This window comes from Rhincodon typus, chromosome 29 (genome assembly GCF_021869965.1).
Source record: "Rhincodon typus isolate 14 chromosome 29, sRhiTyp1.1, whole genome shotgun sequence".
NCBI classification, from domain to species: domain Eukaryota; kingdom Metazoa; phylum Chordata; class Chondrichthyes; order Orectolobiformes; family Rhincodontidae; genus Rhincodon; species Rhincodon typus.
The window spans coordinates 35115171-35138670 of record NC_063360.1 but is presented as its reverse complement, the minus strand read 5'-3'; the positions used below and the strand labels follow the sequence as shown (position 1 = coordinate 35138670).

Sequence of the window (23500 nt, the reverse complement as noted above, 5' to 3'; positions counted from 1 at the left end):
CCTATGATGCTGCTTGGCCTGCTGTGTTATTATGAAGCAGTTTTGTTCTCAATGTCTCCCCTTACATGAGGTGATATGACCCTCAGGTTAAATCACCACCAGTTGTCTCTGTGAAATGAGAAAGAAGCCCTATGGTCTGGTAAGACGATGATGATTTATACCATTATGTAATCGCTGTCAGCAGGATCAGGCTGAATGGATTTTCAAACCTTTTGTAATAAAACATGTGAAAGTTGACATGTGTTTTATACCTTATCAAGAAATGAACAGGTACTGATCAATGTGAAACTGCACTGAGGAGAACGATGCAAGTTGAAGATTAAATTTGATCAATTTATCTTTGACAGATACCCGATCAGGTCACCAAGGCCTGGTTGCTATGGAGATAAGTTTGAATATCCTGGCATCAGAACCTATGGAATCCGAGATCCTAATGAGCAGTATGATGTCTACTGTTACATCAAGGAACTTAAAGGCAAGTTGAAATTTCTGCTTGGTTCAAAAATGGTGGAAAAACAGGCCCAGGAGATTGAATATAAAGCACTCCATTTGATTCTTCTGCGCAAATTGACACCTCCCGTTTCCTATCTTGTTTTTCTTTATTCTGACATGAGCTGTGGACATCAATGATAAGCATTTTTCCCCCATCCCTAATTGCCCTTGAACTGAGTTGCTTGTTAGGATCACTTCAAGGGGGACAGTTAAAAGCCAACCACATGGTTATGGGTCTGGAGTCACATGTAGATCAGAACAGGCAAGCAGGGCAGATGTCCTTCTCTTGAAGGCATTAATGAACCAGATGGGTTTTTACAACAATTGATGATAGATGTCATTGTTCCTGTTATCACGATTAGCTTTCTATTCCGGATTTATTAACTGAATTTAAGTTCCACCGCTTGCTGTGGTGGGATTTGAGCTCATTTCTCCAACACACTAGCCTTGGTGTCTGGATTATTTGCCCAGTGACATTAGTACCACTACATCACTGTCTCCCTCAGGCATTGCAAATAATGCAGCTATTATTTGGATATTTTGAGAGGGAGACACTGCCTCATGGTTGTTAAGAAAAATAATTTCGTCATGGGGAAGGGAATGTGCTTTTTTTTGGGTGTTGTGCTTGGGGAATGTTTGCAGCCATCAAAAGGAAAGATGCCAGAAAAGAGACTGAAATCTGCCATTTTTAATTCCAATGCTCAATTCCTCCTATTTAGACATTTCACACCCAACTTTGGGCTGTAATTGCCTCTGTACAGTACTAATCTGGTCTTTGAAGCCTAGGCAAGCTACTTGTTTGTCTCAGCTCTTTTCATAGAATCACGATGATTCAGGCCATTCAGCCCATACTGCCCCTCCGAACAGCATCCTTCCCAGGCCCACCCCACTACCCTATTCCTGTAACCCTGTATTTCCTATGGTTAACACCCCTGCCCTGCACATCCCTGGCCAGAACGGGCAACTTAGCATGGCTAATCCATCCTAACCTGCACATCTTTGGACTGTGGGAGGAAACCGGAGCACCCGGAGGAAACACACGCAGATGCAGGGAGAATGTGCAAACTCCACACAGACAGTCGCCTGGGGGTGGAATTGAACCCAGATTCCTGGTACTGTGAGGCAGTACTGCTGAGCCGCCATACCACCCTGAATGGGACCTGGAGAGATTTGCTGGGCTGTGCGTGTAGTATGGTGACTTTCGTGTTTCCCCATTCTAGCTGGGATGATAAGTTGTGTGGGCCCCACCATCCTATCCCAGCACCAGACTGCTGATATCTATCTGCAGCCGTGTCTGAGCTGTTCTCTGCTGGAACTCGAAATAGGCCAGCCTGTATATGTGATGACAAATGCTAGATATTACGGAGTAAAGGAGGACAAATTAAGAGGCACTGCATGGTGTTACTCAGATGAGAAAGACTTTCATTTACTTGGCACCTATCAAACCCGCAGGACAACACAAAACATCTCACAGTCAGTGAAATACTTCTGAAGAGCAGTTATCTTGTAATATGAGCAACACAACAGCAAATTTGCACACAGTAAGCTCCCAAAAATAACATTGTGTTAACAAACAGATAAGCTGTTTTTCTAACGTTTATTGATGAATAGGTATTGGACCAGGACGCTGGGGAGAACGCTCCTTCTTTGAAATGGTGTGATCTTCGCATCTGTCTTGTCCTGTGGGGGTAGAATGGACTTCAGATGAACATCTCCTTTGATTAGTGACACTTTAATACGGCACTGGAGTGTGAGCCTAGTTTACAGGCGGTTTGCAAAATGCATCTTACTCATAATCACAAATGCAGCGCAATGTCTTGCAGCTGCTCTGCAGCAACTTGGCCTACCAAGGTGCTGGCCCGGCCCATGGATAGACACCCACCTTGGGAATGAGGGTCATTGTGAATAAGGGGAGGTGATGGCCGCGTGGTATTATCGCTGGACTGTTAATCCAGAGACCCAGATAACGCTCCCAGGACCTGGGTTCGAACCCTGCCATGGCAGATGGTGGAATTTGAATTCAATAAAAACTTGGAATTAAGAGTCTAATGATGACCATGAATCCATAGTTGATTGTCGGGAAAAACCCATCTGGTTCACTAATGCCCTTTAGGGAAGGAAACTGCCATCCTTACCTGGTCGGGCCTACAAGTGACTCCAGACCCACAGCAATGTGGTTGACTCTTAACTGCCCTCTGGGCAATTAGAGATGGGCAATAAATGCTGCCTGGCCAGCGATGCCCTCATCCCGTGAATGAATAAAGGATCTCCTCTCGCCTGTCAGCCTGGGAAAATAAAATCCAAATAAGCAGCATTGGCCCCGAGCTTGAGTGTGTTCACTGTCAAGCTTCAAGATAAATTACAAGTAGATCAAAGACTCTCTGTATCGTTTCAAATTGGGCCGGAAGGCTGTGTGCCTCGGTGCACCCATTTACAGAAGCCCAATGCTGGGTGAGAGTGATATGAAATCATTTCACGTTTGCTATGAAACTCTAGGCCCTAGCAAAATCTCACATGTATGTCTGACTGGTTGGAACCTTCTCACCTCTCAGCGAAAAGGCTATGGGATCAAGTTCCATTTCAAGGTCTTCAGCACAGAACCCAGGCTGAGAGAACTTTGCACTGTCGGACATGGACAGGGTATTAAACTGAATCCCCATCCGCTCTCTCAGTTGGGCATTAAAGATCCCACGAGGACAGTTTTGAAGGAGGATACAGGAATCCACCCAGTGTCCAGGTCAATGTTTATCCCACAACCACTATCATTAAAATAGGTCATTTGGTTGGTGGGATCTTCCTGTGTGCAAATTGGCTGCTCTGTTTTTCTACTTTTTTTTATTCATTTATGTGGATCACTGACTGTGCAGTATTTATTGGCCACCACTAGTTGTCCATGAGAAGGTAGTGGTGAGCTGCCTTTTTGAACCATTGTAATCCATGTGCTCTACGTAGACCTCCCCCCCATTGCTGTCAGGGAGATAATTCCAGGATTTTGACCCAGCAATGCCGAAGAAAAGATGATATATTTTATTTCATTGAGGGGTATAGAGAAAGCAGGTCTGGCAGCACTGGTGGAGATAGAAAGCAGAATTAATGTTTTGGGTCTAGTGATAGCTTGATCACTCAGTGGTTAGCACTGCTGCCTCACAGCACCAGGGACCCGGGTTCGATTCCACCCTCGGGTGACCGTCTGCGTGGAGTTTGTACATTCTCCCTGTGTCTGCCTCCAGGTGCTTCGGTTTCCTCCCACAATCCAAAGATGTGTAGGTTAGGGTGGATTGGCCGTGCTAAATTGCGCATATTGTCCAGGGATGTGCAGGTTAGGGTGGATTAGCCATGGGAAATACAGGGATAGGGTTGGGGTTGGGTCTGGGTGGGATGCTCTCCAGAGGGTTGATGTGGACTTGATGGGCTGAATGGCCTGCTTCCACACTGTAGGGATTCTGTGATGACCCTTCTTCAGAGCTGAAATGTTAACTGTGCTTTCTCTCCACAGATGATGCCAGACCTGCTGAGTTTTTCCAGCAATTTCTGTTTTTATTCCTCCATCTGCTATGGTGGGATTTGAACTTAGGTCCCCAGAACATTATCTGGGTCTCTGGATTACTAATGTAATGACAATATCACTATAATGACTCACCACTGCCTCCCCCATTACATCAGTGACGACAATTCAGAAGTAATTAATTGGCTGCAAGAAACCACACTGGGGTGTGCTCTAAGTCATGAGAATTGCTTTAGAAATTTCTGTCTCTTATGAACATGATTTAGTGTCATAAAGTCAGACAGTCATTATGGCACAGGAACAGGTAATTAAGCTCATCAATTTCTGACTCAGTGTGGTAAGTTCTGTCAAATGTTGGTGATTTCTGGGATTGAGATAATGTCAGGATATTGTACAACGATCTTTGAATTTTACATGCAAAGATTCTTTGTGTTTTCCAATGATGTGATACGAGACATTCTAAGACATTCAGTCCCCCTGCCAAACCTGCAACTTGGGATTTCTAATTGGCTCGATTGTGCATGGCATCGTTGAAAGGTTTCATGCTCGTTGACCTGCCCAATGCGTTCTGCACAGTGACCACTTTCCAACAGTCTCCCTGTAGACCATGTTTTCAATCCTCAACATCTTCACCAAGGCTGTGAAACCAGCTTGTGCCCAACTTTGCTCAGCATTGTTTGAATCCTATAGTGACGGTATCTGAAACTGAGCCAGTGACTGTGCCCATACAGTTAACTGATCTCAATTCTCCCAAATGAGACACTTTGGCAGTAACTGAGGGAGTCTTTGTGGGATCTTACATTGACTGTGCGTTGGGGAGGGAGTTCCAGGATGTTGTCCCAGCAACGATAATGACACAGTGACATATTTCCGAGTCAAGACGGTGAGTGCCATGGAGGGGAACATGCGGGCGGTGGTGGTGTTTCCATATACTTGCTGCCCTTGTCCTTCTGGATGGTAGAGATCATGGGTTTGGAAGGTGCAGTTGAAGGAGCCATGGCGGGTTTCTGTAGTACATGTTGAGGATGGTAACAGTACAGCCACTCTGTACAGGTGGCGAATAGGGTGAATGTTTTCCCTTCAGGTGTACTTATTTTAATAACCCTTCTTTAAGAGAACTACTTTGCCTCGTGATACCAGCAAGTGAAAGAGAACAACATTAAGCTGTGGCTCCATTAAGGGCCCACACCCCAAGCGGTCCATGAGTGAAGACTGAGAGATGCCTGGAGGCCCAAATCAGTCCAATGAAGTGGCTCCTGCGATGTACTAAGTGAATTATCCTTCTATTATATCAAGTACTACTCACTCCCGTGACTGACAACCCCTATTCATGTCTTCACAGGCAGTGTATTTCACGAGACGACCACTCTGAAATTGAACCTGACTGAGGCCGTGCATCAATGCCAGATGCAGGGAGCTGAACTAGCAACTGCTGGCCAACTGTACATGGCCTGGAGTCAGGGCTTCGATCAGTGCGACGCCGGCTGGTTGGCAGATGGCAGTGTGCGTTACCCCATTAACATCCCTCGAAGAAATTGTGGCGGAGATACACCAGGGGTGAGGACAGTTTACCAGCTCCCAAACAGGACTGGCTTTCCTGATGCTGGCTTAAAGTATGATGCCTACTGTTACAGAGGTAAGACTGTTATAGAGTTTTAATTGTTACATAGATTCGGCTGCTATTGAGATATATTTATTACAGAGGTAAGACTGTTATAGAGTTGTAATTATTATAATAGGTACAGCTGTTATTGAGATATGACTGTTACAGAGGTAAGACTGTTATAGAGTTATAATTGTTACATAGATATGGCTGTTATTGAGATATGACTGTTACAGAAGCACGAGTGTTATTGAAATATTGGTTGCACAGTGGCTCAGTGGTTAGCATTGCTAGCTCACAGCACCTGGGTTCAATCCCAGCCTCAGGTGACTGTTGGGGTGGAGTTCGTACATTCTCCCCATGTCTGTGCGGGTTTCCTATGTGTGCTGTGGTTTCCTCCCACAGTCCAGAGATGTGCAGGTGAGGTGGAATGGCCATGCTAAATTATTCTTAGTGTCCAAGAGATGTGTACTCTAGGTGGGTTAGCCATGGGAAATGCAGGGTTACAGGGATAGAGTAGGGGGATGGGTGGAATGTTCTTCAGAGGGTTGATGGGCTGAATGGCCTGCTTCCATACTGTGGGGATTCTGTTAAAGCATGACTGTTGTAGAGATATGAGTGTTATTGAGGTAGGATTGTTATTGACAAATAACTTATTGCTTCCATAGCTTTGTAGACACAAGAAGAACAAAAGAACATTAATGCAGTTATATAAAAGGATAGACATAGTTTGTTAGTACAATGTTATTTAGTGATGTCAAACCTCAGGCCAAGCTCCACACTAGCCCTTGCTGACTCAGAGCTCCCCACCCTCAAAGTCTCATCCTACCCCCATTGGGGGTTATGACCAACAGCTGGGAACCCCTGACCATACCGACCAGATGGTCCTCATTCATTTCCTGATGGCTGGGTGTTACAAATCACCGTGTCAGGCAGGAAAGTGGAGCTGAGACCACAATCAGATCGACCATGATCTTGTTGAATGGTGGAGCATGTTTGAAGGGCCCAATGGCCTGCTCCTTGCAGAATCACAGAATTATTGTGCTGCAGAAGGAGGCTGTTCGGCCCATCATGTCTGGACTGACTCTACTCTCCTGTGCCCATCTCCTGCTTTTTCCCTGTATCCCTGTGCACCATTACTATCCAAATAATCATCCCATGCCCCTCTTGACTGCCTCAATTGAACCTGCCTCCACCACATTTCCAGGCAGTGCATTCCAGACCTTAAACTACTCACTGCGTGAAAGATTTTCCTCATATTGCCCTTGCCTTTTTCACATATCACTCTAATCTACGCCCTCTCATTCTTATAATTTTTACCAGGGGAAACTTAGAAACATACAAGATAGGAGCAGGAGGAGCCATTGAGCTCTTCAAGCCTGCTCTGCCATTCTTCACAATCATGGCTGATCGTCCAGCTCAATAGCCTGATCCTGCTTTCTCCCCATAACCTTTGATCCCATTTGCCCCCAAGTGCTAAGTCTAGTCGCCGCTTGAATACATCTTGAATACAACTTCACTCTGTCTACTTTGATGAGGAAGAATTCCTTCACTCAGAGAGTTGTGAACCTGTGGAATTCTCTCGAATAGAAATCTGTTGGGGCCAGTTTGTTAGATATATTCAAGAGAGAGCTGGATGTGGCTCTTGTGGCTAAAGGGACCAAGGGGTATGGAAAGAGGGCAGGAATGGGATACTGAGATTGCATGATCAGCCATGATCATATAGAATGGTGGTGCAGGCTTGAAGGGCTGAATGGCCTACTCCTGCTCCTATTTTCTATGTTTCTACGTACTTCGTCCAGCCCGCTCATGATTTTGAAAACCTCAAACAAATCCTCTCTCAGCTTTATTTTCTCCAGGGAGAACAGTCCCAACTTCTTCAATCTATCCTCGTGACTGAAGTCTCACAAACCTGGAACCTTTCTTGTAAACTGCTTCTGCACTCTCTCCAACATGTTTGCAACCTTCCTATAACATGGTGCCCAGTACTGTACCCACAATCCTGCTCTTCGTCCGAGCTAAGGCCTGGATAACCAAGCTGGTTACCTTCTTGAATTCGCATCAGTGACCCCAATCACAAGTGTATCCGAATTGTTGGATAAAATAGAGTGGGGATCTTTTGTGACGCAAGGCAACTTTGAATCAATTTTTGGAGCGGGGTGGGTGGGAAGTAGCCCTTATCATAATACTGCCCCAATATTTGGCACGCTGTCAATTCCAATTCCACTAGGGTGGCACGGTGGCTCAGTGGTTAGCACTGCTGCCTCACAGCGCCAGGGACCCAGATTCGACTGTAGCCTCAGGTTGGAGTCTGTGTGGAGTTTGCACATTCTCCCTGTGTCTGTGTGAGTTTCCTCCATGTTCTCTGGTTTCGTCCCAGGTTAGGGTGGATTAGTCATGGTAAATACAAGGTTATAGGGATAGGGCAGGGGAGGTGGGTCTGGGTGGGAGCTCTTCAGAGGATCAGTGTGGACTTGATGGGCCAGATGGCCTGCTCCCACACTTTGGGGATTTTATGATTCTACCTTTCCATAAATAAGGGGACCAAAACTGTTCACAGTATTCCACCTGTGGTTTGCTTACTGTGATGACTAAAGTGATCATGGTTATTAAAGGTAACATGTCACCAGGGCATGTACTAGTTAAATATAGTGCATCAGGGCATCAAACAATAAAAAAGGAGTATTGGATTATCTGAATCATCATGTACACCTGGAATGTTCCAGAATTTAGTACAGCTGTGTTTTGTATACAGTGATGGATCTTGCTGCAAGTTCACTAATTGCAGACTGTTTATTAACTTAAAAGAAAATGCTTTCATCCTGTTGTATAAAACCACAACTGAGGAAAAGAAAAACAAGCCTGTCTGGGCATTGATGCCGTTCGAACCTGGCTTAGGTTCGCTAACCTTTCCTGGAGCACCTGGGGTCTCTGTGAATCAGAGATTACACTATTCGACATTGCTATGAGTAAGTAGTCCAGGTATTGTCCTACCATGCTCTCTCATTAGAGACAAATAACCAGTGGTGATGGTTAAAGCTGAGGGTCACCATAACTCAGGCAAGATGAAAGATTGAGAAGGAGAGTCCTTCATGGTAACCTCAGCAGTATGCGGTTGTTTTTTTAAAAATTTTAACAATATACTTTATTCATAAAAATCTTTATTTATCCATACATAGTCGCTGTTGCTGTACGATTCTGTACAGTCTTTACATTTGGAGAAGAAACAAGCCCAAGGCATTTCTTAATTAAACAAGGTACTATTTACATGTATTTGAGGCACCAGGAGGGTCCGATAACTGAATGAACCTCCGTTGTACTTTGGCTGAGATGTTACTCTGCATTGCAAACCAGCCAACTGGGTTAACTAACCCCCTTGCAGAGAACTCTCCTTCTCAACCTTTCCCCTTGCCTGAGCTGTGGTGACCCTCAGATGAAACCACCACCAGTCTATTGTGATTTTAACCAGGTCAGTCAGGTGGACCTCATAGAATATGATGGGGGCTGTTAATCTGGTCCAATCAGGGAGCCCTGGCTGACAGATATAACAGGAGTGTCAGATGTTCACTCTGAGAGCTGGCTCAGTGGCAAGGTTTTGTGTAAATAAAGGGTGACTTGGTGATTGTGGGGAAGAAAAATTACTGGTCTCTGTGGAGTTATTTCAGTCATCTCTTTGTAGTGAGGAAGCAGATGTCTGGTCTAGTAAGACTGTGGTGAGTTTTACAAATATAAAGGAATAATTAAAAGATCAATAAAAGACTAGTTTTTGATTTTCTTAGGAAGTTTATCAGATATTACAAGAGATTGGAGGTGTTTTAAATGACTGGCTAATGCTTGACTATCAGGTAGCTTTTTGCTGATCTGAAGAAGAGTCACTGGACCCCAAATGTTATCTCTTCTTTCTATCTTCACTGATGCCAGACTTGTTGAGTTTTTCCAGCAATTTCTGTTATTGAAGCTCTTTGTTTTTGTGATTGATATGATTGGTGATCACTATGACAATGTGCATGTCATGTGACCAGTGTAAGGTTCAGTTGGAGGTCATGTGGTGAAGAGCTCCAGAAATATACCCAGCAAAAGTGGGCAACACTGACCTGATTCAGTGAGAACATCGCCTTTTGAAATGGCTGTTGCAGTTCCATAGCCTTTACATCATAAGAACATAACTGCTAGGAGCAGGTCTAGACCATTCAGCCCCCTTGAGCCTGCTCTGTCAGTTTATATGATAATGGCTGACCTTGTCTTGGCCTTAAATCTACTTTCCTGCCTGCTCCCCATAACCCTGCAATCTGTTACTATTTAAAAATCTGTCCTTAAATTTATTCAAATGTCCCAACATCCTCTGGGGTAGTGAATTCCACAGATTCATGACCTTTTCAGAAAAGTAATTTCTCCTCATCTGTTTTTAAGTTGCTTGCCCTTATCTTAAAACTATGACCTCTTATTCTAGATTGGCTCAAATCAGGAAACATCCTCTCTACATCTGCTTTGTCAATCCCCTTTAGCATCTTCTATACATCAATTAGGTCTCCTCTCGTTCTTGTATGCTCCAGAGAGTATAGGCTTAAGCTGCTCAATCAGCTATATCCAACAACCACTCAGCAAACATCTCTCTGGGAGAGTCTAAAGGCTGACCCACAATGCTTCTTGCTTTTCCATCCCAACCAATAGGGAAGAGTATCTTTTGCCCTGTCTCTCAGTCAGGGATCAAAAGCATGGCTGGGAGTCTGTAGCGCAAGCCTCTGTGCCATCTGCACAGAGTTTTGAAGGTTAAGGGGTGATCTGATAGAAGTCTTCAGGAGATTGACAGGGAAAGACAGGGTAGATAATGATAAACTATTTCCACTGGTTTGGGATTCTAGAACCAGGGACATAGTCTGAGAATTAGGGCCAGATCGTTCATGAGATGTTAGGAAGCACTTTGACACACAAAGGATGGCAAATGTTTGGAATTGGCTTCCAGCATTGGCAATGGATGCTGGATCCACTGTTAATTTTAAATGGAAGATCACTTTTTGTTAAGGAAAGGTGCTAAGCGATAGGAGCCTAAGGCAGGTATTTGGAGTTAAGCCACAAATCATCTATATTCTCATTGAATGTGGAACAGGCTCAAGGGGCTGAATGGCCTTCTCGTGTTCTTAAAACTTGCAGAGGCTCACAGAGAGAAACCATTGAATAAGCTTACCAAAAAATGACACATTGAGTTTTGGCGAAACTCAGCCCTTTGTCCATCCGATTAAACTCAATAATTTAAAAGATTTCTACAGGTCACCTCTCTATGTTCCCTTTTCTAAAGGAATGAGCCACAGCCTGTTCAACCCTTTTTTGGTTGGTGTAATCTGTCCTACAAACTAGCACTAGATCTGAACTCAGAGCAGAAGGATCAACGTGTCCTAAAGCATTTTATCTCCTCCCACCTCAGGGACACACTCCGGAACGGCACATCTGTGTTTTCCATCCGAACATTTTGTTGGAATAAGGAATGGTTGCCTCCTCTTTTACCTTGGCATGTTGAAGTGGCATTTCTGTCTGAGACTGGCAAAGAGAATATTTATTCATGGCCATCACTGGCTGAGCCAGCTTTTATTTACCCAGAGGACAGTTAAGAGTCAGCCACATCGCTGTGGTTCTGGTCTCACAGTCTGACTGGGTGAGGACAGCAGTTTCCTTCTCCAAAGGACATTAGTGAACCAGATAGGTTTATTCATCCAACAATGGAATCATCATTAAACTCTTAATTCCAGACATTTTTGACATTAAATTCCAATTCCACCAACTACCCTTACAGGGTTGTGAATCCATGTCCCCAGTCTCTGAGTTAATAGGCCTAGCTATAAGACCACCATTGCTCTAATAGTTGGCACCACAACATGGGCAGGCGATGGCCTAGTGGTATTATCGCTGGACTGTTAATCCAGAGACCCAGATAATGTCTGATTGACCTGGGTTTGAATCTTGCCATGGCAGATGGTGGAATTTGAATTCAATAAAAAATATCTGGAATTAAGAATCTAATGATTACCATGAATCCATTGTTGATTGTCAGGAAAAACCCATCTGGCTCACTACTGTCCTTCAGGGGAGGAATCTGCCATCCTTACCTGGTCTGGCCTATATGTGACTCCAGACCCACAGCAATGTGGTTGACTCTGAACTGCCCTCTGGGCAATTAGGGATGGGCAATAAATGTTGCCTGGCCAGAGACACTCTCATCCCATGAATAAAAAAAAAACTGGAGAGGCAGAAGAGGTTAAAAAATGAGAATGAATTCCAAAGAAGATTAATCAGACTCGAAACGTTAACTCTGCTTTTCTCTCATCTCAGACACTGCCAGACCCGCTGACTTTCTAATTTCATTTCAGATTTTGAACAGCTGCAGTATTTTGCTGTTAACTATCTATCCATGTGGGAATGGGGTCATGTTACTTTGACCTCTCACACATTGGCTCTCTTCCACGTTGCAATCAGCTGTTAGCTGAGGGGTACCGGGGAGATATGGAGTGAGTGAGGGCACTGGGAATAATGAAGATTGTTGTGACAGCAGACAGCTTGCCAGGAAACTACAGTTTGAACATTTACGAGTGACCAATGGATCAAAGGGTTTGTTAATTGGCACAGCTAATCTTCCCGGCTGCCTATATGTTTAATCAAAGCAGCATTCTGATACCCTGAGGCAAGGAAGATTATAACTGGCAGAAGCTTTCCCTTAACCATTCTTTGAAGTACTTTAATACATAGACTTGCATGTTCATTGTGCAGTGACGTCATTCAAGTTGAACTGTGTGTGGGGTGATGATGTAGCGCCCGTCTCCCATGTTGGCACCGGTCACAGTGGCACTTGTCAGTCAATCACTGGTACCATACCTGTGATTTTGACATGTCTTGGATAAGTTATCTGATGCTAGTAAAAACCTGTTTGGCCCTTGTCAACATGTAGGATCAAATAGTACTTTTTTAATGGAGATGCTGTTTTGCAATCAAGCTCTTGAATAGGTGCTGTCACACCTCCCAGCTTTGGAGAGGTGAAAGGAAGAGATGATTTATGTTTTTATTGTGTCTTTCATGGCTTTAGCAGTGTCCAAAGCACCCTACCACCAAATATGTATCTTTGAGGTGCTGTCACTTGTTGTAATTTAGGAAATGCAGCCAGCTTATGCATAGCAAGATCTTCCAATCAGTAATATGCTGATATGTTTTCCGTAATCTTGATTGGGGGTTATATATAGGTTAGGAAACGATGAACAAGGAACAAGAGTGGGCCACTCAGCCCTTCGAGCCTGCTCCCCCATTCACTAAGATTGTGGCTGAACTGACTTTAACCTAGGATCTACATTCCTACAATCTCCATAATCTTTCACCTCCTGGGTCATCAAGAGTCTATCTCCCTTTGCCTTAAAAATATTTGAAGATTCTGCATGCATTGCCTTTTGACAAAGGGAAAACATAAAACTCACAACCCTCCCGAGACAAAAAAGAAAGTTTCCTCATTTTTGTTTTAAAATGGTTACCCCTTTTTTTTTAAACTATGATCTCTAGTTCTAGATTCTCCCTCACTTCACCTGATGAAGGAGTGGCGCTCTGAAAGCTTGTAGCTTCAACTAAACCTGTTGGACTATAACCTGGTGTCGTGTGACTTCTGACTTTGTCCACCCCAGTCCAACCCCGGCACCTCCACAAGCTAGATTCTCCCACGATAGGAAACGTCCACCTGGTCAACTCCCCTCAGGGTCTTACATATTTCAATTAAGTCAACTCTGAGTCTTCTAAACTCCGAAGATATCAGCCCAGCCTGTCTAGCCTTTCCTCATAAGGCAATCATTCATTCCAGGTATTAATCTAGGAAATCTTCTCTGAACTGCTTCCAACTCATTAACATCCTTCCTTACATACGGTGATCAGTACCGTACACAGTACTCCAGATACAGTCTCACCAAGGCTCTGTATTATTGAAGCATAACCTCCCTACTCATGCATTCAATGTTCCCCTTGCAATAAAATGTATTCTACTAGCTCTCCTGATTACTTGCTGTACATGTACACTAACCTTGTGTGATTCATGCACTGGGACAAACAGATCTCTCTGCATCTCAGAGCTCTGCAACTTCTCACCATTGAGATAATATGCTGTTATTTTATTCTTTCTGTCAAAATGGACAATTTTCTCACATTATACTCCATTTGCCAGAGCTTTGCCCACTCACGCAGCCTATCTACATTCCTTTATGGCCTCGTTATATCCCCTTCACAACTTACCTTCCTACATCTTTGTGTTATTAAGAATTTAGCTGGTAAAGTCATAGAATCATACAGCATTGAAACACACCCTTTGATCCAACTCCTTTATGCTGAACAGACATCCTAGCCTGACACTGTCCCATTTGCCAGCATTTGGCCCATAACCCTCTCAACCCTTCCTGTTTATGTCCCCATCCAGATGCCTTTTAAATGTTGTGATTGTACTAGCCTCCACCACTTCCTCTGGCAGCTTGTTCCACACATGCATCACCCTGTGCATGAAAAAGTACCCCTCAGGTCCCTTTTAAATCTTTCCCCTCTCACCTTAAACCTATGCCCCTCTGGTTTTGGACACCCCCACTACAGGAAAAGACCTTGGCTATTTACCCCATCCATGCCCCTTATGATTTTATAAACCTCTATGAGGTCACCCCTCAGTCTCTGTTGCTCCGGGAAAATAGCCCCAGCCTCTTTAGCCTCTCCCTATTGCTCAAACCCTCCAACCCTGGCAACACCCTTGTAAATCTTTTCTATACACTCTCAAGTTAGCAACTGTATTCAAAAGTGGCCTCACCAGTGTACAACTGCAACATGACATCCTATGCTCAATGATCTGACTAATGAAGGCGAGCATGTCAAACGCCTTTTTCACTTCCCTGTCCATCTGTGGCTCCACTTTCAAGGAACTATACACCTGCACCCCTAGGTCTCTTTGTTTGGCAACATTCCCCAGGACCCTTCCACTAACTGTATAAGTCCTGTCGTCGTTTGACTTACTAAAATGCAACACCTCACATTTATCTAAATTAAAATCCACATGCCACTTCTTAGCCCATTGGTCCATCTGATCGAGATCCTGTTGTACTCTGAGATAATCTTCTTCACTGTCCACTACACCACCTATTTTGATGCCATCTGCAAACTTACTACCCATACCTCCTACATTTACTTCCAAATCATTTATATAAATGACTAAAAGAAGTGGTCCCAGCACCGATCCTTGTGGTACACCGTTTGTCACAGGCCCCCAGTCCTAAAAGCAACCCTCTACCACCACCCTGTCACCTACCTTCAAGCTAATTTTGTATCCAATTGGGTTCCCTGAATCCAATGTGATCTAACGTTACTAACTAGTCTGCTATGCAAAACCTTGTCGAATATTTTGCTGAAGTCCATATAGACAATGTTTACTGCTCTGCCTTCAACAATGTTCTTCGTCACCTCTTCAAAAAACTCAATCAAGTTAGTGAGATATGATTTCCTGCACACAAAGCCATGTTGACTATCCCTAATCAGTCCTTGCCTTTCCAAATGCATGTAAATCTTGTCCCTCAGAATCCCCTCCGCTAACTTACCTACCACTGATGTAAGGCTGAATGGTCTATAGTTCCCTGGCTTTTCCTTACTGCCTTTCTTAAATAATGACACAACATTAATCAACCTCCAGTCTTTTGGCACTGTACCCTTGGCTGTTGATGATACAAATTTCTCAGCGAGGGGCCCAGCAATCTTCTCCCGGCTTCCCACAATACCCTGGGAAACTCCTAATCAGGTCCCGGGGATTTATCTACCTTTATATGTTTTAAAATCTCCAGTTCCTCCTCTTCTGTAAAATGAACTCTTTTCAAGACATCACTATTTATTTCCGCAAGTACCTAGCTTTCATATCCTTCTCCACAGTAAATACTGACGCGAAATATTCGTTTAGTATCCCCTCCATCTCCTGCGGTTCCACACATAGGTGGCCATGCTGATCTTTAAGGGGCCCAGTTCCCTCCTTAGTTATACTCTGTTGCTCTTAATTTATTTGTAGAATCCCTTTGGATTCTCCTTAACCCTATTTGCCAAAGCTATCTCATGTCCCCTTTTTGCCCTCCTGATTTCCCTCTTAAGTATACTCCTACTGCCCTTAAACTCCTCTAGGGAATAACTTAATCCCAGCTCTCTATATCTGATATATGCCTCCTTCTTTTTCTTGAGCAGAACTTCAATTTCTCTTGTCATTCAGCATTCCCTATACCTATTCCCTAGCCTTGCCCTTCACACTATCAGAAACATACTGTCTCTCAACTCTCATTATTTCATTTTAAAAGGTCTCCCACTTCCCTTCTGTCCGTTTAGCTACCAGTAGCCTCACCCAATCAACTTTTGAAAATTCCTGTCTAAAATTGTCAAAATTGGCCTTACTTCGATTTGGAACTTTAACTTTTTGATCAGTTCTACCTTTTCCATAACTATTTTAAAACCAATAGAATTATGCTCACTTGCCCCAAAGTGCTCCCACAATGACACCTCTGTAAATTGCCCTGCCTTGTTTCCCAACAGAAGGTCAAGTTTTGTGCTTTTTCTAGTAGGTACATCCACATATTGAATCAGAAAATTTTCCTGCACACACTCAAGAAATTCCTCCCCATCCAAGCCCTTAACATTAGGGCAGTCCCAATTTAAGTTTGGAAGGTTAAAATCCCCTACCATTTCAAGCCTACTAATCTTACAAAAATCTGAGACCTCCTTACATATTTGCTTCTCAGTTTCCCTCTGACTATTGGGGGCCCAATAATACAATCCCAACAAGGTGATCATCCCTTTGTTATTTCTCAGTTCTAACCATATAACTTCACTGGACAATCTTCCAGGAATATCCTCTCTAAGTACAACTGCAATGTTAACCCTAACCAAAAACACCACACCCCCTCCTCTCTTGCCTCCTTTTCTATCCTTCCAATAGCATCTTTGCCCTGGAACATTAAGCTGCCAGTCCTGTCCATTCCTGAGCCAACACTTTAACTTAACAGTCTTGCCTTATTCTCTGCCAAGCTCTCGTCTGCCTTGACTATTAGAACTGTTCTGCTAATCTACTGTACCAGCCTCAGCTTTTTCTTGTTTCTCACTATCGCTTTGGCTTCCCCCACAATTAGCACTAGCAAATTTCCCTGCAGGATATTGGTCTCCTTTCAATTCAAGTGGTACATTTCCCACTTGTACAGATCGTCTCTACTCCTGAAGAGATCCCAATTGTCCAAAAATGTGAATCCTTGACCCGTACACCAGCTCCTCAGTTCGCTTTCGTCATCTCTATCCTCCTATTCCTATTCTCACTGGTACATGGCACCAGTAATAGTCCAGATACTCTCGAGGACCTACTTTTTAAATGTCCTGCCTAGTTTCCTATATTCTTTCTGCACAACCTCGTACCTTTCCTTACCTACGTTGTTGGTACCAACGTGCACAATGACCTCCTGTTGCGCCCTCTCCCCTTTCAGAATATTCTGCACCTTGTCCGAGACATCCTTGACCCTGGCACCAGGGAGACAACACACCATCCTGATGCCTCACTGTTAGCCGCAGAAATGTCTCTCTTTGGTCCCTTCATCCAAATTGTAAAGAGTTGAGGCTCTAGCACTGACCATTCATATCATCCTGCCAGGCTTTGGGAGGAAGGAAAATTGGAAAGAACTCCCCTCCTTTTTCTCAAAATAGTGCCATAAGGTCTCTTACGTACATCTGATGGAGAGGGGTCGGTGATAGGGCTTCAGTGTAGCAACCTGTCCGAAGGTCAATATCTCTAACAGCGCAGCATTGTTAGAGTGTTCTGCTCTGACAGTGCTGACACACTACAATCTCTGAAACATAGAAACATAGAAGATAGGAGGAGGTCATTCGGCCCTTTGAGCCTGCTCCATCATCCATCACGATCATGGCTGATCATCCAACTCAATAGCCTAATCCTGCTTCCTCCCCATAACCTTTGATCCCATTCGCCCCAAGTGCTATATCCAGCTGCCTCTTGAATACATTCAATGTTCTGGCTTCAACTACTTCCTGTGGTAATCAATTCCACAGGCTCACCACTCTTTGGGTGATGAATCTCCGTCCTAAATCATTTACCCGGAATCCTCATACTGTGACCCCAGATTCTGGGCACACCCACCATTGGGAACATCCTCCCTGCATCTACCCTGTACAGTCCTGTTAGAACTTTATAAGTCTCTATGAGATCCACTCTCATTCGTCTGAACTCCAGTGAAAACAATCCTAACTTTGTCAATCTCTCCTCATACGTCAGTCCCGCTATCCCTGGATTCAGCCCAGTAAACCTCCGCTGCACTCCCTCGAGAGCAACAGCATCCTTCCTCAGAAAAGGAGACCAAAACTGCACACAATATTCCAGGTGTGGTCTCCCCAAGGCCCTGTATAACTGCAACATCACATCCCTGCTCCTGGACTCGAAACCTCTCACAATGAAGGCCAACATACCATTTACCTTCTTTACTGCCTGCTGCAGCTACATGCTTACCTTCAGTGACTGGTGCACAAGGACACCCAGGTCCCGCTGCACACTCCCCTCTCCCAGTTTACAGTCATTCAGGCAGTAATCTGCTTCTTGTTTTTGCTTCCAAAGTAAATAACCTCACGTTTATCCAAATTATACTGCATCTGCCATTGATTTGCCCACTCACCCAACCTGTTGAGATCATGCTGAAGGATCTCTGCATCTTCGTCACAGTTCACCTTCCCATCCAACTTGGTATCATCTGAAAACTTTGAGATGTTACATTTTGTTCCCTCATCCAAATCAGTAGTATATATTGTGAATAGCTGGAGTCCCAGCACCAATCCCTGTGGCACCTCACTAGTTACTACCTGACAATTTGAAAAGGACCCATTAATTCCTATGCTTTGTTTCTTCTCTGCCATCCAGTTTTCTATCTACCTCAATATGCTTCCCTCAATCCCAAGCGCTTTAATCTTGCACATTAATCTTTTATGCAGGACTTCATCAAATGTTTTCTGAAAGTCCAAATATACCACATCGATTGGCTCCCTCTTGTCAACTCTACCAGTTACACCTTCATAGAATTCAAACAGATTTGTCAAGCATGATTTCCCCTTCCTAAATCCATGCTGACTCTGTTTGGCTCCTGCCACTGCTTTCTAAATGCTCTGCTATGAAGTCCTTAAGAATAGATTTGAGAATGTTCCCCACTACAGATGTTAGGCTCACTGGTCTATAATTCCCTGTTTTCTTGCTACCTCCCTTTTTGAATATTGGAGTGACATTAGCCACCCTCCAATCTGCAGGGACTGTTCCAGAGTCTATAGAATCCTGGAAGATGACCACCAAAGCATCCACATTTCTCGACCCACTTCCTTAAGTACTTTGGGATGTAGATTATCAGGCACTGGGGATTTATCCACTTTCAATCCAACAATTTTCCCAGCACCATTTCTCTACTAATATTGATCTCCCTCAATTCTTCCCTCTCACTAAATCTTGCATTCTCCAATGTTTCTGGTATTTGATTTATGTCTGCTTTTGTGAAGACAGAACCAAAGTGTATATTCAGTTCCTCAGCCATTTCTTTGTCCTCATTATACATTTCCCCCGTTTCTGTTTGTAGGGGACCTACATTTGTCTTTACCAATCTCTTTCTCTTCACGTACCTATAGAAACTCTTAGCATCAGTCTTTATGTTCCCTGCAAGCTTGCTTTTGTATTCTATTTACCCCTTCTTAATCAATCCCTTGGTTCTTCTTTGCTGAATTCTAAACTACTCCCATCCTAAGATTTATTATTTTTCTTGGCCAATCTGTATGCTTCTTCCTTGGATTGGATACTAGCTTTAATTTCCTTTGTAAACCATGGATTGGCCCTCTTTCCCATTTTGCTTTTGTGCCAGACAGGAATAAACAGTTGTTGCAGTTCCCCCGTGCGTTCCTTGAATTTTTGCCATTGTCATTGTCATCCCTTTAAGTAACTCTCCCCAATCTATCAAGGCCAATTCACGCCTCTTGTCTTTGGAGCGGGGCTTCGACATTCTTACTCAAAAGCGAGAACACTTGGGGCCGCAGCTAATGTTCAAATGTCACTGAGCAAGGTCTTTAAGAGGACAATTAATTCGCTGTCTTTGACTTCAAAGGTACATGGGGAAAGAAAATTAAACTGAACGGGAAAGCTTCTAGAAGACTTGACTTTCATACCCGAAAGCAGTTTCAGATTGACTGTTTTATATTATTTTATGCCAGTTTATCCATTTGATCTAATCCTGCAAATGAAACCCCTTTTGAATGATTATGCAGTGCAAATTGTTGATAGATTTTGCAAGATAGTTAATAATAACAAAGAGGTGAAGAATTTATGGCTCTTGGTGCACAGTGGCAGTGTACCGCTGAATCAGAAGATCCTGGTTCATGCCCCGATTTGTGTCATAACACGTCAGAACGAAGCAAGGATGATATCAGAAAACCGTCACCTAGTGAGCAGTTAGCGTATGGAGCGCACTGTCTGCAAATGTGTTGGAGGCAGGTTCAATTGCGGCATTCAAGTGGGAGTTGGATGATTGTTCGGACAGAAATGGCGCCCAGGGATATGGAGTAAAGGCAGGAGATTAGGCAGTAGGGATTAAAGCTGGTGCAGGCATGATGGGCTGAATGGCCTCCTTCAACATTGTATTAATTCTGTGAACAGTTTGGCTAGAATAGCTATGCCTGGGCTGTCAACGTTGAAGTACAAAGAAACGAAGTGAATACCAAACTAATTAACTCTTCTTCCAGCCAAGTAATCTTTGTGTGTGCAGATAGAGCAGAATTAATGTTTCGATTCAAGTGACCCTTCTTCAGGACTGAGTTGGACTTGAATTCTGAAGAACTTGCCACTAGACTTGAAATGTTAACTCTGTCTCTTTCTTTCCACAGTTACTGTCAGGCCTGCTGAGTTTCTCCAGCTATTTCCGTTTTTCGTTTCAGATTTCCAGCACCCACAGTTCTTTGTTTTATTTTTATTCCTTGTATGTATTTGGGAGACTCTTCCAGGAGAAAGATGCAACATGGTGAAGACCCAAGACTCATCGTGCAGGACATCAATGCATTTGACTCAAACTGGGAGAGAAGATGGGGAAGTAGGAGTGGTAGTACTAGCCATATTTGGGTTTGCAATAAGGAGATAACGCTAAAGAGGCTTTAAACCGAAACCTTGCTTATCATTTCAGGTGGATGTAAAGGATCCCATGGCAAAAATCCACATTGTTCTGGAAAATCTTTATCCCTCAATCAACTTAATACAGATCATCTGGCTACTTTCAGAGCTTGCTGTGTGTAAACTTGTGTGTTACTACATTACAACAACAATGACCACACCTAATGAGATTTCTGTAGCGCCTTTTAAAAAAAAGAACCATCCCACTGTGTTTCTCTCTGTTATAAATCAAAGCATGACATCAAACTATATAAGGAGATAATCAGGTGACCAAAAACTTGCTCAAAATGTTAGGTTTTAAGGAGTGTCTTAAAGGAGGAAAGTAAGGTAGAGAGGCCAAGACAGGTAGGCAGGGAATCCTAGAGCTTGGGGTCCGGGTATTTCGAGGCATGATCATTAATGGTGGAGTAAATTAAATTAAGGATGTACTAAAGGCCTGTGCTGAGGGTGATATATTTACAGATAAACCCTCACTCAGATTATACCTCACCTTGAAGTGCACAGGTTCAACCCACACCCTTCCAAAAAAAAACTTGTAAAATGTATTTAGTTAGTGCCGAGAGTATTGTCACATATTCTCCTTTACAGCCTCCAGTGAGTCAGGTGCAGTGCGTTTCTCTCTCTCCACCTTTATCCTGTTTTGTCTTTTATTTTCGTCTCACTGACTTACCTGCCCTTCAAATTTGCAAATCGAATGTGATCAAATAATCTGCATTATCTCTGTATTTGCCATTCAAACCCGCAGAAAAGTGCAAGGCTGGTTTCATCACAGCCTTTAAATCATTGGGAACAGCTGCGCTCAGTAATAGGCCTGAGGTGAGTGTGAGCAGCAATGAGGGATGGCTAATTAACTCAGGTTTGCAGCTTTGAAGCCACACGTCTGCGGGAAACTTGGAGACATTAGAGATTTAAAGGACAAAAAAATTCCTTCAGAGACAAAGGTGGTGGGCATGAGGCACAGGACCATGAAGGACAAGTGCCAGGATACCTTGCTGAATCAATAGCTAGAATTGTTGGCAATAAGTGATGGTCATAATCTGAAAATTGACTGGAAATGCAGCTCAATGCCTTAATTGGAAGATGATAGGAGTACGCATCCATTAAATTTCCCAGAGCAGGGGAGTGGGATTAATTGGATAGCAATAGCTGGCAAGGCATTAAGAGCCAAGCAGCTTTTCCCAGGACAATATTCGTTGATTCCAAATGATGCTGTTTCTTTGAATGCGTCTTGTAGTCACGTGGATAACAGCGGCCAGTTCCAAAATTACATTCGGATCCTGACTGCTCCACTTTGCCCCATGAGAATGCCTTTACAACAATAGGATTCTGCAAGGCCCTGGTTAGACTTCTTATTGAGCTCTGTGTTCAATTTTGGTTACCACACCTTAAAAGGTGTGCAGCAAAATTACCAGCACTCCAAAGGCTAATTATGAAGATTCCTTTCATGGGATGTGGGCATCGATGACAAATTCAACATCTGTTGATCAGCTTCCTAGGGCCATTAAAAATGGGCAACATTGCATTTGGCTGGAGTTATGTCATCATAGAATCCCTACAGTGTGGAAGCAGGCCATTCAGCCCATTGAGCCTACACAGACCCTTGAAAGGGCATCCTACCCAGACCCATCCCCTTACCTTATTCCTGTATTTCTCATGGTTAATCCATCTACCCTATACATCCTCAGACAATATAGGCAATTTAACTTTGTGAATCTACCTGCCTGTAATCTTTGGACTGTGGGAGAAAACCAGAGCAAACCCACACAGACATGAGGAAAATGTGCAAAACTCCATACAGTCACCCAAGGGTGGGATTGAACCTAGGACCCTGGTGCTATGATCATTATGCTGAACCACCGTGCTACCCCAGGTGACACGAGGTAAGGATAGACAGATTTCCTTCTCCAATGGCTGTTAATGAACTAGATGAGATTTTAAGCATTGCTTGTTTAACAGTCACCATTACTGAGAAATTACATTGTATTTCAGATCTTTAATCATTGAATTTCTACCAATTTCTGTGGTGGGATTGAATCTGTAGCCTCAGGTCATCAACATGGATCTCTACCTTACTAGTCCCTAAATTTTACTACTAAGCCCTATCTCCCCAATAAAAAAGTCAGAGCATGGGATTGCATACAGTAGAATGGTATTCTTACAACCATGGAAGGTGAAGGGGTAATTTGTTTTAGGGTTCAGAATGGAATTTATCAGGCAGGAGCTGATAATGGAGTGGTTGGGGAGGGGGAGGTGGGGAAGTCTAGGACAAGGGAATAGAATAGAATAGCCTTTATTGTCACATATACTCAATGAGCATAGCGAAAAGTTTATACATTGCCAGCTACAGCGCCAAATTAGATACAAAGTGCCTTGGCACAGCTTCTTTAGTTACAAGATCTTACATAGATAAGTAAAAAACCAGCATTACAGAAATTACAACGGACCATGCTGACATCTAGCTTCCAGTCCACACCAGGCCCTGGCTCTACACCACACTGGCAAAACACCACACTAAGAGGCTGCTGGGTGGGACGGGGTGGGGGGAGGTGGTGGTGCGGAAGGTCACTGTGTCACGCTGGGAGACCCCTGTAGGGGGGTTGGAGGGTCACTGTGTCACACCGGGAGACCCCTGTTGGGAGTGGGGGCATGGAAAGTCACTGTGTCACACTGGGAGACCCCTGTGGGGGGC

At 43.8% G+C, this 23500-nt stretch overlaps 1 protein-coding gene across 1 annotated transcript in view; it reads left to right on the top strand.

The window, feature by feature from the left end:
• Positions 1–23500, top strand: part of LOC109921562 (neurocan core protein-like) — a 167192-nt gene that overhangs the window by 32407 nt on the left and 111285 nt on the right. Inside the window, exons 4-5 of the mRNA XM_048613943.1 lie at positions 348–479; positions 5344–5633. Of these exons, the coding sequence (XP_048469900.1) occupies positions 348–479; positions 5344–5633 (422 nt within the window). The remainder of the gene's footprint in view (positions 1–347; positions 480–5343; positions 5634–23500) is intronic.